Source organism: Podarcis tiliguerta, assembly GCF_965153285.1.
Source record: "Podarcis tiliguerta genome assembly, chromosome: 5".
NCBI lineage: Eukaryota > Metazoa > Chordata > Lepidosauria > Squamata > Lacertidae > Podarcis > Podarcis tiliguerta.
The window spans coordinates 62,135,532-62,154,502 of record NC_139538.1 but is presented as its reverse complement, the minus strand read 5'-3'; the positions used below and the strand labels follow the sequence as shown (position 1 = coordinate 62,154,502).

Here is an 18,971-nt window from a genome sequence, read left to right as displayed (position 1 = left end):
GAAATTGGTCCTTCCCAAAGCTGCTGTTTGCCTCTCGGAGCAAAACAGACAGGTACCAATTTGATACCTGTACATTCTTCCTCAGCCTTACAGGGCAAAGTGTAGTTTGGGAGGGCTTCTCCCTAAGGAAGGGGGGGAATGGGGAAAGTTGTTTTTTAAAAGCCTCCCCTCCCTGCAAAAATGCCACAGTCCGGATCCAAAATGAAGGGCTCTATGTTTGCTAATGACGGCTTTAAAACACAAACAAGCAAACCCACAGGCAATGCCCCTGAAGGAGCATCTCCACCTCCATCATTCTACCCGGACACTGAGGTCCAGTGCCGAGGGCCTTCTGGCGGTTCCCTCACTGTGAGAAGCCAAGTTACAGGGAACCAAGCAGAGTGCATTATCAGTGGTGGCACCCACCCTGCAGAATGCCCTCCCACCAGATGTCAAAGAGAACAACTACCAAGACTTTTAGAAGACATCTGAAGGCAGCCCTGTTTCGGGAAGCTTTTAATGTTTGATGGATTACTGTATTTTAGTATTTTGTTGGAAGCCGCCCAGAGTGGCTGGGGAGGCCTGACCAGATGGACGGGATATAAATAATAAATTATTATTATACAGAAATGGACCATTTTATGAAGCCTTTCAGCTGTCTGGCTTGCCCTATCCCATTGTCATAAACCAGCTGAATATGATATCAATTTGATAAGGGTACATTTGACTAAATCCTACTCTTTGCCCACAGGTTCAAGCCTTGATTAAGAGTCTTGCAAAAACTTAAGAAACCAAATTTTCTACATATTAGCCATGTTCGGATGTACAGTAATGCTAAATAAACTATGGCTTAGTTCTATATGAATGAACCAAGCCTTCTCCTGGGCTTGTATGTTCCTCTGTCCTCCACTGGAGGCATTCAAGGGTGAGAAACCTCTGGCCAGGGAGCCATTTGGGATAAGCCACACTCACCCGCCCTACACGTAACAGCATACAGGTGAGGATGGAGTCTGGCCCTATGGTTAACCAGCTGGTTGTTGGAAGTCTTGGAAGCCCTGTGCAAAGCAGGAAGCCAGCACTAAGCATGATCGCTCTCTCTTCACCAACAACCAATGTAAAGGGATAACAATCCTACTTAGTGCTGAGTTCGGATGCAGAAGAGCGCTCCAGCCCCCTGAGTCCAACACTAAGTGGGACCCAGCTGCCCATTGGCTGATGCAAAGGGAGAGCAATCCTGTGCCAAAGAGCTCCTTGCTGAGGGGCTGATCCTGCTTAGCATGGGGTTTGGGTGCACCAGGGCTCCCCGAAGGAACTTCCTGTGATTGTCCTCCAAGTCTTACAATCTATTAAGAAGACGCTTTTGAACTTAAGATTCTTCCACTGCCTCCTGTTTCAACCTTCCTTTTTGCAACTCCAGTACAGAATGTTCATTGGCAGGTCCAGAAGCTTGACTTGATTTTGCCTTTCCTGCAAGTGCCTTTCTCATTGAGTTATACTTTCTGGATAGGCAAAAATACTACGTATGCTTCAGATGTATGATACTTCCCTTCTCTTTGCTTTCCATAATAAAAAGTCTCTACTCAGAAGTAAAAAAGATACCACCCAGAATATTCTATTTCAGTTTAAACATAGGCAAACCTCTGTATTATTATGCAACAAACCCCCCCACTGTTCTGAAGTAAATGATATGCAAACAAGTTGAAACAGAGGGGCGGTCCCCTACCCCACTTTCTGTTCTGGAGGTTCTCCTGACTCCCCACCCTCTGCAAGCCAATTTGGGGGCCATGTGGGGGGAAGGAAGGGAGAAAGTCCTGGACAATGAAGCTTCAATCATGCCTCCAACAATATTAAATAACAAGCGTCCTACCCTCATGAGTACTTTCTTCTTTTTCTTGGCTGTGCTGATTCCTAGTGTGTTGTTTCTCTGCACGCTTGGCTTCTCTACATTTTTTGTCAGGCTTCCTGGGCTTGTATTTCTTGTACTCCAGCGCCTCCCTCCAAACAATTCAACGGCTTGAGCCAACGTTGGGCCTTCATATCGACCGTCCTCCTAATAAAAGTCCTCAGCTTTATTAAAATGCACAAGATATGGAATTTATAAAGAAATATAATGGTGTGGTGGGTTTTTTTAACTGCACAGGAGCAGAAGAACATTGAGTAGGCTGGATTAGTGCCCCGAGGAACTAACATGAGCAGCTAATAGAATTATGGAGTGAGGAGAATGGAAAAGAGATTTCTCTAGGGGTTCAGTGGGCGAATTATGGCATGTGTTCTGCCTGCTAGGGAACAAGGAAAATCAACCGTTTACCTGGTAGAGGCTGACATATTGTTTCCGCAGCCACTGCAATCTCTGATCAGGAAATCTCTTCATCTTTCTGATAGCATTCATTAATTCCATCAATCCATCAAAGAGCATTTTAGCAGTGTATTTTGGAGCAACGAAGTGCAACAACTTATTTTCAGTAGTTTGAAGACCGTATAATAGTGTCACACCGTTTTCTTTAAGGGACATGTTGCAAAGTTTGTTCTGAACACACACAGCATGCATATCAATGCCAGAATGCCCCATATACACAGCCTTTGCGGAGAACAAGTCTAAGCAACCCTCCACAAGTCCATTTAATCCAGTATTGCCAAGAAACTGAAACTTCCCAAGGTCAGCTGTGCTACCCAGCATGCTCAGTTTCACTTTAGAATTTGCAGTACAAGCAGTGGTGGGTTTCACCCACGTCAACGTACTACTGTCAGGCTGAAGCTGAAGAAAGCACCGTGCTGAAATGTGTGTCTCTTGGTCATAATGTATGACTGTTGCGCCTTGCAGCATGAACTGGTGGATGTCAGCTCTGATTGACAGCACATACCAGGGAATAAGTTCTATCCCATGACTAAAAGCTTGCTGCTGCTCTTCAGCTGCCTGGGTAGTCCATTCTTTGAATTGCTCAAATATGTCGCTTTCAGAATCTGACAGATCTCCTGTTAGAAACCTGCATAGAAGCAAAGATACAACAAGTCTTTCTTTAGCATATGTGATCATAGAGCAAGCTATTTCATCATGAAATTTCTGTGAGCATACAACTGCATTCTTTCATATTTGTGAATAAAAGTAAACTATTCCTAACCTGAATCTCAAGAATGACTTTGTTCTGTCAGAAGGAGGAAGGACAGGAGCAAACATGCCACACAGGTGGACAGTATTGGCGTAAATGGCATAAGTTACCCTTATTTCAGGCAAGTGAATATTATATCCATGGAGGCAAAGCAGCTCCAATAACACATTCATGCCCAAGACCATGGAGGTCTCGCTTCCTCTTGCCTGCTTATGCTCTACTAGTCTCCCTCTCAGTTTCCAAAATAGGGCTGGCAAAATCCCAGCCTGGTGGCCGAATTAGACACAGCAGGGATCCTAATTTGGCCCCTGAGGCTATTTCCGTCCAACTACACCCTCTTTCCCCACACCTGATGTCCTAGGTTATTTTGTTCCTTACATTGTTCCTTCCAAGTAGGGCCTCCTCTATCAGTATATCCTCAAACTTCGATCTCCAGCTGTTGTTGGACTACAACTCCCATCGTCCCTAGCCAGCAGGACCACTGGTCAGGGATGATGGGAATGGTAGTCCAACAGCAGCTGGAGACCTAAGTTTGAGAAATGGTGCCTAAGTCTTAATGGGGAGCTCCACTGGGATAAGCTGCATTAGGGAGTTCCTGGTGGGACTGTTTGTAAATGGTCACGGGCAAGCAGACTTTAAAGGGCCAGCTCTCTGCACCCATCAACTGATCAGCACGGAAAGCCAGCTCTTTAAACTCTGCTGGCATTTACAAACACGCTCCAGTGAGGATGGCTCTTCCTGCTGATTAATGCAGGAAACCAGCCCTGTGCCTCATGCAGCCTCCTGGGGAAAAGCCTGCAAGAGTGCACGGAGCTTGTGTGCGGCTCTTGGGGGCTTTTCCCACCTGCCTCCCCCCTGCATTCGCTCCATAGGATGCACACACATTTTCCCTTGCTTTTTAGGAGGGAAAAAGTGCGTCCTATGGTGCGAAAAATATGGTATATTTTTCTGGGTGGTTTGTATTCAAATTGCTTGCAAAGTGATCTCAGAGGAGAGGGCTCTCTACACCAATCAGCTGACTGGTGCAGAAAGCAATCCCCTCGAAAGTGAGCTCTCGGAGCCAGACTCTTTGAAGTTATCACCTGATGTCATGATGGTGGTCTTCCCCTCCCGTCAAAGTTGGCCCATGAAGGGTGGGGAAAGGATCAAAAATGAAAGCACAAAAGGTGGGTATGCAAAAGCAAGAGGAGAGGGGTAGCCCCTGCGACAGCTTCCAGAATGGGCAGACTGAAAAGGTTTGACAACGATCTGTTCCCAACTGCTAAACTAGACAATAACAGCATGCAAATTACAAATTGTTCAGTGCACTCCTAAACCAAAATTACAGTGTAGCAATATGCCAATCTGTAATACGGTTTTTCAACAATCAAATAAGAACAAAGAATGTAGTCCTATTCTTCGGCTAATATCACTCCTGTGTACATCCACACACACAATAATTATCAGCACACTCTCTCTATATGTCTGGATGCAAGTCTGTCAAGGAAAAAGAGTGGCTTCATAGAGGTCTAGTCCCTTATCAACTGCAAGTACAAAAAATACTGCAAGCTTCTTTGGAATGAAACAGCATAAATTCTTCCAAGTGTTAAAGCTACCCCTCCCCCAATGCTATCTTATAAATCAAGTTGCTTGATGAAAAGCTCTGATCAAAAGTGAAAGAATGTGAAATTTAGCTTGAGGGGAAAAAAACATGACATGGAAAACATTATGTCACTGAAACTCCCCACTGTCATATTAGAGAAGTTTCATTTACCATAAAAGGGTATTACTATCACTAAAGAATGAACTATAGGCAGTTTATAGATAATAGTTCCCTGGCACAATCAATTGTCAGTATATTCCTCAGGAACTTATTACAAAGGCCAAGATATATGAGTGGTGTCTCTTCCCAGCCCCACCCCCCCGGCCCCCACTGTTCACAATGCAGAAGGCAGCTGTCACTGAATGCTCCTTTCAGATCAGTTCTCACAACCCCATAGCTAAACAAACTCTTCAGTTACTTGTGTTAACTACCGTATTTACTCGAATCTAATGCTCATCTTTTTTGGCCAAATTACTTTGTGAAAATTAAGGTGCACATTAGATTCGATGGCACATTTACATTCGCCAGCAAATACTTCTTTTGGTTTCAAGGTTCTGAAAATTGAGGTGTTCATTAGATTCAATGGTGCATTAGACTCGAGTAAATACGTGTGAGATTATCCATTTAAAAAGTACCCCTGTGTTTCATTTGGGCCCTAACGGGTATAGTATAATCATTAAATATGAATCACATTACTTGAGATAAATAAAAGCTTAAGTTTACTTGAAAACAGCAATATTTACGTAACAGCAAGCTATAGTACAGGCACCGACCGATTTAGGCACATCTAAATGATGTGCGATTGCACACATACACACATGACGCCAAACCTCAAAGTAGCCCCAAAACGTCATAACGACGTCACAAAAAGAGTTGCAATGGGCTAGAATGGGCAGGGTAGAAGAGGAGTGTGGGAGGAGCGCAGTGGAATGGGGCAGAGCAGGCTTACACATGCTCCATTCGGTTGCATATTAGCCCTGCTTTTCTGTTCTACTAACAAATGGAAGATTTATACTCCTTCACATATTATATTATAGAGGAAATGTTTAAAGTTTAGGATCTGAATTTTAAAAAAGAAGTTAAACATTGAAGAAAAGAAATGAAAAGTTATGAACTATTAAAATAACGGTATAATGAGGCTTTCTAAATACTTTTAAGATGTCAAAAGGTGAATTGAAAGGCTCGCTGAGCGTCAGATGTTGCTCAACTGCCCAGAAAGAAATATTGCCAGATGATAATAATTCTATTAGAAACTATTTTGTCAGGAAGCGAAGATGACTTCATGCACATATTAAGGAAATAAGGACATTTAGAACATGTTGCTGGTGCTACGTGCAGAAAAAGGCATTTACTGGACGTGTGGTCTTAGTGGTTCAGTAAGTCTTAGGATCAGACTGTTAAGAAAAGTCATGATACATAATTGAACAACTGTGATTCTTTCTCCTCCGACCAGCATTGTGAAGTCTAAGGGCCAAAGTACTCATTACATTGCAGCTCCTACCTCCTTGGGATGGTGTTTTGCAATGATTTAGGACAGGCATAGGCAAACTCGGCCCTCCAGATGTTTTGAGACTACAATTCCCATCATCCCTGACCACTGGTCCTGTTAGCTAGGGATGATGGGCGTTGTAGTCCAAAAACATCTGGAGGGCCGAGTTTGCCTATGCCTGATTTAGGAGCAAGTTGATGAGTATACTTAATCCTTCTCCTGTCAGCTGCTCCTGTCCCTAACAATTTTTATTCTCTCCAGTGTGGCAGAACCAAGTTTACCCTGCAAACATGGATCCATATGCCGGGAAGAGATGAATTATCCAGGGGAAAGTATCTGGCATGGAAAGCACTCCCTACTCTTTCAACTTTCTGCTCCAAGTGGGCTTTACAACAGAGAAGGAGCTATGCTACATATAGCTGCAGTATAATGTATAATTTAGACCCAATAGCCTCTATTAAGATAATTAATTGCTATGCTCCATGTAACCAGAACAGATTTACTACTTGAATTTAATGTATACTGGGCAAGAAAGCAAAATTAATTTAATATTTCTTTCTTTCTTAGGGAAGATGGCAATATATCCAAACCAAATTATAACACCTTCTCAAAAAGCCGAGACTGAGAAACAGTGACCTTCCCCAGGACCACCCACTGAACTTTACAGATGAGCAAGATTTTGGACCTGGGACGACTTGTGTGGCCAACTGCAAAATGCTATTCATTATACATCACAGCTGCCGACCTTTAAGAAGTACCCTTCATGAAGAACCACAAACAGATATTATAATTCTTCTTGCGAGTACAGATCTAATAAATTCTTTCAAGCATTGTCCAATAAAGTCTCCACTGCTCTTATATAATTTGCATTTAAGTGCACCGTGTTCTGGACTTTTAAGTGGTTTTCTCACAACCCAGAGAGAAATTGGGGATCCGAGGTCAGAGAACATGAGCTTTCATAATTAAAACAACACCTGTGCTGAATGGCTGCACTCTATTGTGAATATTCAAAGAGTTTATTAGTCTGATAAGCTTTCCCCAAGATAATTTATGAGCCTCAGATAACTTGCCCTTAAAAGTAGTGGGAGTAGGAACAATAATAAATAACCTTTATTTTGACTGGGTCAGAATGCTGTTCCAACAGGATATAATGTTCTGAGCTAAGATCAACAGAGATGCCATAGTGCTATTCCTGGCATCACTGAACAAGCCCCAGTTGCATCTGTAGCTTTCTAAAAGCTGCATGCACAAGATGAAACAGCTTTGCCTAGAAGTAATTACATCATGAGGGAACATAAAATTTAATGAGAAGGATTCTAAACGTCTGAGTGACATGATTCCATGCATAACTCTGAGAAATATCTGGAACTGGAAGCAGTCCAATATAGCAGATATGTGCTTTAAAGCAGCCTCCCCCAACCTGGTGCCCATTGGATGGTTTGGACCTCAGCTTCCATGGCTGCCAGCGAGTGTGGTCAATGACCAGGAATTAAGAGCCCGAAACATCTAGGGAACACCAGGTTGGGAAGGCTGCATTAAAAGGACTTATTTCCAAAATTAATTATTTTTATATAGCAAGCACATTAAAATAGGAAAGCACATATAAAACTGACACATTGGGGTGGTTTACACATAGTCTTGGGATTACACGCCACACTTGTCCTCCTCTGGCCTGGTTGTGAGGAGGAGTTCAGAAGCTTCTGCTTTCATTTAAGATCAACCCCAGTTTACAGTTTACAATGTCATCTCACCTCCAACAAACTGCAGTCACTTTTAACTATGAGATTAGTGGGGAGAAAGTCAACTTCAGATCATAGTTTATGAAGCAAATTTTGCAAACACAGTAACATTTAAGAAGTACAGAAAATGCATGGTCAGATGCAAAAAGCCTTTTAATTTATTGCAATAGGCAATTTGACTAGACTGTTCCCTTCTAAATATTGTTATTTGAATTTTTAGTGGATGTGTTATACACAGAACACTGTAAATGGTTTTTTGTTTTGTTTAGCAAAACAATTTTTTTTAAAAAAAAATTAAAACAACAAACCCAAACCATAAAGCCTTACTGATAGCGGTTTCTGTCCTTCAAAGAATTTTTTCTGGAATTTCCATTTTCATAGTCGATGAAATTATCTTCTCCATCTTCAGATTCCAAGCTACGATTACAACTCCGAATGGTTTGAAAGATGTAGTTAGCTGTTGATTCTTTTTCTGTATTATGTAAGCCGTCTGGACCTATCCGTTGTAAATAGTTGTCTTGCCCATTGTATTCTGCAACAAACTAAAAGAAAATCCATGGAAATCAACAACGTTTCGGTAAGCATAATTACTTCAGATGGGCATTTCAATACAAAAGATAACAGCAACAGCATCTTGTATGTGGGAGGTGATTCTGTAGTGCCCTGCCAGCTGGAATCCTGTTAGATCTACTTACATACAATAGAAGTCTACACATGCCTGCTGACCAGCAAGTCTCATTGAGTTGCATAGGGTTTGCTCTCAGGAAAACGGATATAGGATTGCAACCTTAATTACTACCACGTTTTAAGACACATGCTGGCTCTATGTGACCAAAGCGCTGTTTGCATAGCACACATAGTAGGAACTCTGAATTCCTCAGTCTCTGTCTCTCTCTCAACAATTTTGCCCTGGAATGACTGAATTTATTGCCTCCAATTGTATGCACATATTTGCTGGCACAATACACAACAGATTGTTTTACAAGACAGTGACACTGAATATCTCACACCATAATCTTATATATATTTTAGGCAGTAATTATGAACAGACAAGTAAGTTTAATTTACCAGAACAAGGGCCCATTCCAATTACATGCCCAAGGCCCACATCGTTTTCAAATTAACGTTACGATAACAAGGGTCTACCTTGATATTTAAGATAAAAGCTGAGGCTTTTAGAGTATTCCATTTAAACCACAAGCTGCACATTATTTCATAGGTACATATTGCATGCCAGTTATGACCAAAATCAGCCTGCATGCTTACGGTGTCAAACATTAATTTTGCTTTATGTTAACAATGAAATCACTGTGTAATATGTGAATCTGAAGATGTAAAACCCGAATATTTAACAGAGGCAATATTGGAAATTAATTTACAACATTCTTATTGATTCAAAATCCACAGACAAGAGCCAAAGAATGATAGACTCAGTTCCATGAGCCTTAGGGAGCTTTGTCCTTTGTCTCTCCCCACTCCCATCCCAGCTGGGTGCCAGCTTTTCAAATAATAAGAGTAAAACAACAACAACAACAACAACAACAACAACAACAGATCACAAGCCTCTTGAAGACCTTCTGGATCGTAGTCTAGATTTCCAACACTGAACACATACAGTACATACTACTGTCAGATAACAAGATTATGATTAACAGTAGTAATCTTATTAATTGTAATTTGGCATTGGGAATTTACAGACTTTGCGGAGGAAAAAGGCAGCAAGCTGCACTATAAAGTGGGGATCTATAATTCTCTCATCACCTAATCCAAAATAGTCCGATTCACCTGCTAGACAAGAGAAAGCTATTGGAAGACTTTTCTATACTCAGATGATGATTTGTGTTGTGCTTTTACATTACACATCTATTTGCTTTAGAAAAGGAACAGAAGGCTCTGTCACAGAACCATAGAACTGTAGAGCTGGAAGGTCCACTTTCACTTTCTCATTTTTCCAGTCATAAATTCTCCATATTTCTGCATCAGTTTGCATTTTTTTAAAAAGGTTGTCATGAAAAATCACCAGAATTTTAATGTTCATTTCTCCTAATGCATGCAGTTTTGCCTAATACACAAATTTTGAAAGACTTTTTTTCTATACATTTCTGTGAATTATTTTCACCAGTATAAGCATTTTTATGCACTTTCCCCTAATATATAAATTTCTCCATACTTCCTTTGGTTGGAGAACTGCATTGCAAAATTAAGAGGAGTGCAAATTTTGAAAAAATAGCTATGTTTCCCCCCCAGTCTGCATATAGTTTCAGGACGTTAGACAAGGCGCTAAAATAAAAACAATCCAAAATCCACCCCTATCATTTATGTAGGATTGAATGCATGTACATTTTCATATGTGGACAATTATTAATAAAAGCAGGAATTATTACTGGTCTTTTAGCAATTAATGCTCTCTTTCATTACTTTACCTCCAGCGTTTCATCCTGAGAGTTATACTGAGGACAAAGTCTGATGAGGCTTGCAGTCCCATCCAAAACTTCACAGAGTTCTTTTAAAAATACACCACAGAAAGGAACGACTTTACAGCCTGGGATATTCAGAGCTCTGTTGACAACTTTTCTATATTCGGATGATGATTCGTGTTGTGCCATTGCATCTTTCAAACTTCTCATTGTTTCAATATCAGACTGGTCCATGAATTGCCACATTTTTAAAACTTTTCTTGACCTATTTGAGAAAAAAGCAAGCAAATCATATTCTGAAGTTTATTAATTCAAATCAGACTGCTGCATGCTAAAAAGCTTTCGTTCACAGTTCATTTACACTGTTGCTCCTCTTTGAAAAATGAAACTAACATCTACTTATGTTACTTATGTATGCAAAAAGGGATAAAAAAACAGGGTTTCTTTAAAATTCCTAACTGGGACAATTTGTATAAAAGAGCTACACACCTCTTGTAACCACAGGATTTGAGATTATCAAATGCTATGCAATGTAGTTAATAATAAAATGTATCACTGATTTTGCATGATGGGTCTTTAAAATTGTCAGTGAGACAAGCTGCTTTGAAAACAGAGGGGTGGCTTGCCCTTATGGCTGTACTGAAAAATCCAAAAAAAGCCTTGGTTACTTGCGCAGTTTCTACACACACACACACACACACACACACACACACAGAGGCTTTTTTTGCTATAGCTTAACAATTTATTCATAACAACATAGTAAGAGCTTGTTTGATCAGGCCAAAGGTTAATCCATGGGTAGGCAAACTAAGGTACGGGGGCCTGATCCAGCCCAATCGCCTTCTAAATCCGGCCAGCGGACGGTCCGGGAATCAGTGTATTTTTACATGAGTAGAATGTACCCTTTTATTTAAAATGCATCTTTGGGTTATTTGTGGGGCATAGGAATTCATTCATTCCCCCCCCCCCAAAAAAAAGTAGTCCGGCCCCCCACAAGGTCTGAGGGACAGTGGACCGGCCCCCTGCTGAAAAAGTTTGCTGACCCCTGGGCTAATCTAACCCAGCACCCTGTTCTCACAGTGGCCACAGTGCAGTAAGCAGTTGGCATTTCCAGGACGCTAGGGAAGAGACTTATCATTACCTTTAATTCTTGCTCTGTATTTATGTACTTTCGATTTTCAGTAACATCAATAAAATGTTAATGAAAAATGGAGTAAGAAGGGTTTTTAACATTTTTGAGTTGGGTAAGAAACAATTTCTATCAAAAGTTTTGTGGTCTTCCTTTTAATCTCTAGAATGCCTTTTTCTGTTATCTATGCTCTTAGAAAGCTGGTGTTTCATTTTATTTTTAAGTTTCCATGTTTATTGTTTAGAAAGATAAATGATGTGGTCTCTGGAGAATTGTGAGAAAAGACCTGTCTTTCACCAATTTTAACCTCCGTCATCCATCTTAGTGAATTTTCCCAAAACAGCCTGTCATAAACTCCCTGGACAAGATAAACGAAGCAACTTAGCAACAGAACACTATTTAGCAGTGTGACTGATGGCGTGTAGTCCACTGTTTATTTTTTTAAAAGGACAGCTGCAAGTAACAGAAGCTGTAGTTTAATCTATGATGAGTCTCCATCATTTGAAGAATGAGCTGCAAGTACCTCAGGCCCGCCAAGAACTCCATGACAGCGTTGTAGTTGCCCATGTTCCAGCAGCATTTTGCCACGTGTACCACATAGGAGAAGACTTCTCGCTTTTCCTCCATAGACCCAGCAGTCAGAATCAGCCATGTCACCCAAGAGCTCACCTTTAAATAATAAAAATAATACAATACAAAAACCAAACCATTCATATTTGTATCATATTCTTTATACTCACATAACCTATTTAATTCCCCCCTCCCCCAATTCAATAAGTTACCTCAGTTTTCAAGCAACTGACTTGAAAGGACTGCATGACGAAGCAAACTTACTTGGAAGTACCACTCAAATCAATAGGACTTTCTTTAGAGTAAACATGGGCAGGATGAAACTGAACTCCTGCAGAAGTAAGTCCACATCAGGCAGAGCCAACATGGTATCCTCCAGATATTGCACATGATTTGGTGCTTCTAAATTGTGAAGAGAAGGGCAGGTCTTCCCTGAGATCTCGCAGGGCCTCGCAATCTCACATGGCCCTGTGGCATCTTTGAGAAGGGAGTATGGAATAGACGCCTTAAAATGCCAGGTCACCTGCCATTACAATGGCCAGATTTTCCACCCCTCCCTCCTTTTATACTAGAAGTGGTACCTCAGAAGTTGAATGGAATCTGTTCCGGAAGTCCATTCGACTTCCAAAACGTTCGGAAACCAAAGCGCAGATTCCGATTGGCTGCAGGAAGCCAATCGGAAGCCAAGGAAGCCACATTGGATGTTCAGGTTCCAAAGAACGTTCACAAAACAGAACACTCACTTCCGGGTTTGCGGCATTCAGGAGGCAAAATGTTTGAGTCGCAAGGTGTTCGGGGTCCAAGGTACAACTGTAGAGTCAGGAAGAAATTTTAATTTCCATCACAGTTGGCCCTGGGTTTAAGAGGCTTTTGCCGTTTTCTCAGTCGGTAGCATTTATTTAAACTATTTACCTGTAACAAATTAGGCAGGTATGGCACTGGGGTTTTGAGAGGATCCACCGGCTCCTGGCCTGAGCTCAGGTGGCCAGGCATGGTGCCACTCACCTCTGGTTGACAGTGTGGTTCCACTTGCATTGACCTCTGCTGCGCTGGGTCCTTTATGCTCATTAACTCCCACAGAAATCCCCAGCAGGTGAGCTAGGATGGTGTACTGAACTTCATATCCGAAGTCTTATTAGGCAAACAGATCCTGGCTCCAATGCCATACCAAGCTCACTTACTGCACTACAGTCAATAAATCTGTGGTCTGTTCCACACTCATGTCCAATCCATTGTGCACCCTCATTTTGGCCCGGGCGAGGAGTGTGTAATATGCCTACCACACAAACAAGCTCTAGCTCCCATTAACCTTGATGACTGGCCATACTGGCTGGGGCTGATGAGAAGTGGAAGCCAAGAGCATCTAGAAGGCACATTGACTAACCCTCGTCTACATAGTTCTGGGGTTGTAAAACCTCAGTAGCACAGCTCAGCATTAATCAAAAATTACTTTATAATGGGATCTTCTCCATAACACTGTCCTGAGGATGCAATAACTGCAAAGAAAAATTAACAAACCCTCTTGTTTTTGAGGAATGAAGAGCAACATTCTATCCAAAAGGAAATTTAAAATCATGTCACTTGTAAAAATGTATAATGATGCTCCTCCATCTATAGCTTTTTGATATACATAGTACTTCACTAAAAAAAGTAAAAATTATTCAATATTGGAAATAATTTAGAATAAATAGATTTTGACTACAGGTTGAGTTCTCAGAGCTATACTAATATTAACATACAAAAAGCCCCAGCTTCAGTTTGATCTAAAATCCCATTTTCCCACTGTGACTGTACTTGCAATTCTCATATTTCATTGGGCTCAGTGAGAACAATCATCTTCATATAATTGATTTTTGTGTGTTCAAACCCTGATCACATATAGATGGCTACTATTTATCACTCAGAAAATGTTCCATTTACTTTCCCACAACTTTTATTAAAGAAAAAAAAAGTAAGTAAGTAAAAGCTATATTTCACATGGAAATCTAATTCAAACCAACTGGACTATTTTACAACGAAATTCCCTAGGGTTTGTTTTCCCCCCATTGTGTAAACACTTATCAACATGAGATAAAAATGTGATTCCTCCCCCCCTACATTTAGTTTCCTTCTTGAGTCCTGAAGGATTTGTAATTTATGTTTGCAGGGATATCTTCAGTGATGAGAGCTTCACATAACAGATAAAAACGCATTTCCCTTCAAAGACAGAAAACTATTTCATCTTCTACTGATAGCTAAATTTAAAGACACAAACCTTGTAAAGTCAACCACAAGAATGTGTTGAACAAATTTAAAATTATCTACAAAAAACAGATGGATTATACAGTATATAATTTTACTGTAATTTAGATAACATCTCCTGAACATCTGATTGTTGACTGATAGAACAGCAAATCAAATACTGTACAGCAAAGTCCGAGAGAGAGGCAATTTTATCTGCTTTTACTCAGAGCTTCAATTTAATCCAGCATAGGAAACCCCACAACTTTAATTATTTCTTTAAAATAATATAATTTTTCCGGGGGGGGGGGGATGCAAAGAGGCCAACAATAAAAGCAATCCACAGTTCAATCAAACCCTAATTCAAAATATCACCGTAAAAATCAATGGCCACAGTGACAATTACAAAGCAGCTATCAGAATTCTTAAAAGGGTTCACATTTTCCAATAGCAATGAGTTACAAGGATAACTGCATAAAAATGGCAGTACAATGGCGATGGAACTCACTGAATAATAAAATGATAAATGAGAGGGGATGCAATAAATGTTGGATATGCCATGATGCGGATAATTGTTTTTCCACATGTGGCGGAGGTACAGGAAGTCGAAAGCCCCCCAGATCCCTATTCCTCGAGTCCCTGAGTTGTACCAGTCTTTGCATCAAGAAATAAACTTCCTCACTTCCTATCCTGGCTGATGCGAGCCAGCTAGGGTTTGGATGCTGTGACTGTCCTACTGCTCCACCTTTCTGCTCCCTAGGTAGAGATTGCTCTGCCCAGCACTATGGCCATCTTATCAATGCCAGTGCTGAACTATACTTTAAGCACTGATAAAATACTATTGCATCATTATATTTTATAATATATTTATGTAAATGAGCCAGCACTTCCTTGGTTTTTAAATCGGTGGAAGTCGAGAACAAAATGAGCGCAACATATACACAGCAGAGCCTTGAGTAGAGCATAATGAGACAGTTCACATGTAGCACAAAGTCAAGCAGTGGGTGAGAAAGGAGGAGAAAATGTGCAAGTTTCCAGAACAAAGATCATGTTGCAGTGCCTCTCCTCTGCTCCTGCTGCTGTCATGCTAGCCAGGGGAAAGCCAAGGTTAGGCTTAGCATTATGTATGCACTCAAACTTGTGGTTGTGTCCTTCTGGCAAATGGTTTGGAGGTGAAGGTTAGGCAATAATATTTAAGTATAGGGGTGTTGCTAGCATGCCCTTATTTTTATTTTTGAGAATATGTATCTGGCCCTTAATTTTAACATACAAAGGAAGATGCTAATGGCTAAAAAATAATTTCCCTTATGCTGGTCCATTAAATACTTTGGGAAAATCCAAAAACACGTGTATCTTATTCACAGTTTCAACAACACTGCTGAGGATGTAAGCTGCAAAGTTCTCTTTGTCTCAAACTGATAAACATTTCAGAACAAAAAAAGGGACATCTGCAAGGCTAGCGAATCACCCAATTAACTACTATGCTTTCAGAATCTCAAGTAAATAAATCACACATAGGCTGCTATCCTATGCTCATTTTCAGAGGAGCAAGCTCCATGGACACAATAAGATTTACTACTGTGCAGACTAGCATAGGACTGTGTTGTTATGCATATGCCCTATGAATAACGCACAAAGGAAAAACAAGACAAGCAAACTGGTTGATAAGTGAATCAGGAAATTAATAGACCTTTCAGACTGTTTACTTATTATATTACACTTGTTGTAAGTGAACAAAGTAAGATGGATAATTGCATAACCTAGAACTAGATCACATTTACCCATAGCAGAAAGAATACATAGCTCCAGTTGGAATTATTCATAGAGCCTCCTTTAAACTCTACACTAAGCACAGCATAGCTTTGGCCAGTTGTCCTGGTAATGTAAACAGAAGCTTGGAAAGCCTCAAGCACAAAAGAGAATATGGAACTATAAAAAGGGTTTCAGATTTCTTTAGAAGTGCTACTGCTTAACTATTTAACCTGTAAACAGCTTGGCAATACAAATGTTTCATACTTTCACATCTAAAGCAGTAGGCAATATTCAGATGTGCAATTTGAGGAGCATCCCCATTAGACAAAAATAAAATAAAAAGAATGAATTGTAAGACTACAGAATCTCCCCCTCAAAACATTTTAAATACTTGTGATTATTATAAAAGAGCTTGGGTTGTAGCCAACAGTGTCCCTCAGGTGACAGAAAGACTTATTTCAGTGGAACAAAGAGAAAAAACATTTCAGCTCTCCCCTCTAATCCAGAACTAACATGCTCATGAGAGAAGCACTGTCACATTTTTCCTCATATGAGGAAAAAATGCACAACCCTAACTGGAACTACAGTGTACCCTCGAGTTACGTACCACTCTGAATACGTAACTTTTGGGTTGTGAACACGGCAAACCCGGAAGTGTATACTTCCAGGTTTCGCCACGCGCACATGCGCAGAAGCGCTCTATCGCACCGCGCACATGCGCAGAAGTGGCACCTCCAGTTACGGACTTTGCAGGTTAAGTACGGAGCCCCGGAACGAATTTAATTCATATCTGGAGGATCCACTGTATTCACAGAGCCCCCTTTAAACTTTTCACTAAGCACAACACAGCTTTCCCCCATGGTTCTAAGTTACTATGCCTTTCCACTAAATGTGCTCTACAAGGTGGGGGGCACCAGAGCCATTGCCATGCCTGCCTGCCTGCCTCTGTGGCTGCCTCCATGCCCGTCTGTGCAGCAGAGCTGGGGCAGGCAGCATTCTCTGTTTTGCTTGAAGCTGCAAAATGTCCTGGGCTGGCCCTGATGGGCACGTTAGATTTTGTCACCCTATGAAGGCGCTGTGAGGCAAGTAAGGCCAAGACAGAGTTATCTGCCCTTGACCACTTTGCTCTGGAGAAGTTTGACCATTGCTCTGTATATCACCTTGTTCAAATACACTTAATAATTTACAAAGACTCAACAAAAGAATATAGTTGTAACCAGTGCTGAGGACACCGAGTGACAAGCCAACAACAGCAGGCCATACAGTGTCTGTAGAACAGCTGCTGAGACCAGTTCCCTCCTTAAATCTTTGGTCAATAACATGCTACAACATGGGGGGTGAAAATAATAAGCTGGACAGACTTGAACAAGCATAACAACAACTGCATGCACATTAGTAAAGCCAAGCTTTTACGGAGCAATGGCAAACGTGCAGTCAAACCCCAAGCTTAAGCTGTAACAGCTTTTATAAAGTCACATTAAGCCCAATGATGTTATCTAGCGGATCAAAGTGTTACATCTTTTAATTTATATCTTAGGCAGGAAACTTGCTTTGAAGGATTACAGTGAAATAACTTGAGTGCTCTAAAATTATGCATTTGTTTCTAATTAATTATGAATATAATTATGAGCATATTGGAACAAGTAATTGTTTTTTCAATTACTAGGCAGAATTTTAAAGCTGCTGTTTGTGAACTGAGTAGACACATCAGTAAAAGAAAACTTTTTTTAAATCTGAGAAAAGATCTGGCACAAGCCGGAGGAAAAATTCTTTACGGAGCCATGAAGACAGAGAAATATAGCTGTAAACTGTGGATGAGATTAGGGACCCGCAGAGACTAGTTCAGCAAAAAGTACATATATTTCTAAACCTTACAGTGTAAACAGATAAATATAAAACTGGACTGGAATGCAAACAAAGCCTTTGAAAAGTGAAGCAACATGTCCTAGACAAAAAAAACAAACCTATTACAAGTAGAAATAAATGTGGTTCAAGAGATAAAACCTGAGGATCCCTTATGCTAATCTTTTGGGCTAGGGCAATAATTATTAGTAGTACAGATTTCCCCCTCTTCTCCCTCTGCGTTGTCCCCAAATCTGCTCTGGAGGACTGGGAGAAACTGCAGACCAAATCTAGGAGACACACAGGAGAAATCTTTGCACTGATGGAACATTTACCTCAGTGCTACAATGAATACAAACCATGGTATTTTGTCAACTGATTCACTTACTTGTACAGTATACACCTTTTCTACCTATAATGAACCACATTCCAGGGGAGTGGCGGGGCAGGGCGAGGAGAGACTTGCACCTATTCCAAACCCCATTCAGCTCAGTCATGGGACCTAGGTCTTAATCTTCAAAACTCAGGCCCAAACATAAATATTTTATAAACAATATATAAATAAAGTCATTGTATCTCTGGTTCAAATATATTATTCTATATCAGCTGGGTAGGGAATAATATGCTCTGACCTATTTGAATGTGAACAAGACGTCAATAGGACATAGCCTGTTCCTCTTCTGAGATAATCACATAAAAATATCTCTACTTAAGCAAAAATTAGCACATAAGGTACGTAGCTTAGCTAAAGGCTGCTATATGAGCTGTACCTTGGTTCCTAGTAAACATTTTCATCAGCTGTTTCTTTAACATTCCTGACTAAGATCAGATCACATATTCATGCTTTTATTGTCACTCAGTCTACAGAGATGAACAGTGGATATGATTCTGTAAGTAAAACACATCTGGTTGAATGCAGTGGAGCCAGGAAAGAAAAACCATTTCAAAGAAAGAACTAAAAACACTAGAAGGACGGTTTGATACTTAAAACCAAAAACCTAGATTTGCTCTTGTAATCCCAAAGGTTAAATCCCAGTTGTATACACTAGGGGTAGACAATATGGTGCCCTACAGGTGTTCCTGGACTACAACTCCCATGCTGGCTGGAGATCTGATGAGAGTTGGAGTCCAACAGCTTCTGGTTC

The 18,971-nt window shown here is 40.7% G+C and overlaps 1 protein-coding gene across 8 annotated transcripts in view; it reads right to left on the bottom strand.

Moving 5' to 3' along the window:
• PLCE1 (phospholipase C epsilon 1) overlaps positions 1–18,971 on the bottom strand; it is a 127,673-nt gene that overhangs the window by 33,874 nt on the left and 74,828 nt on the right. For all 8 annotated transcript variants that reach the window (XM_083443655.1, XM_083443654.1, XM_083443651.1 and 5 more), the window contains 5 exons: positions 11,966–12,111; positions 10,320–10,578; positions 8,224–8,438; positions 2,288–2,963; positions 1,847–2,029 (listed from right to left, as the gene is read on the bottom strand). In XM_083443655.1, coding sequence (XP_083299781.1) covers positions 1,847–2,029; positions 2,288–2,963; positions 8,224–8,438; positions 10,320–10,578; positions 11,966–12,111 — 1,479 coding nt within the window. The remainder of the gene's footprint in view (positions 1–1,846; positions 2,030–2,287; positions 2,964–8,223; positions 8,439–10,319; positions 10,579–11,965; positions 12,112–18,971) is intronic.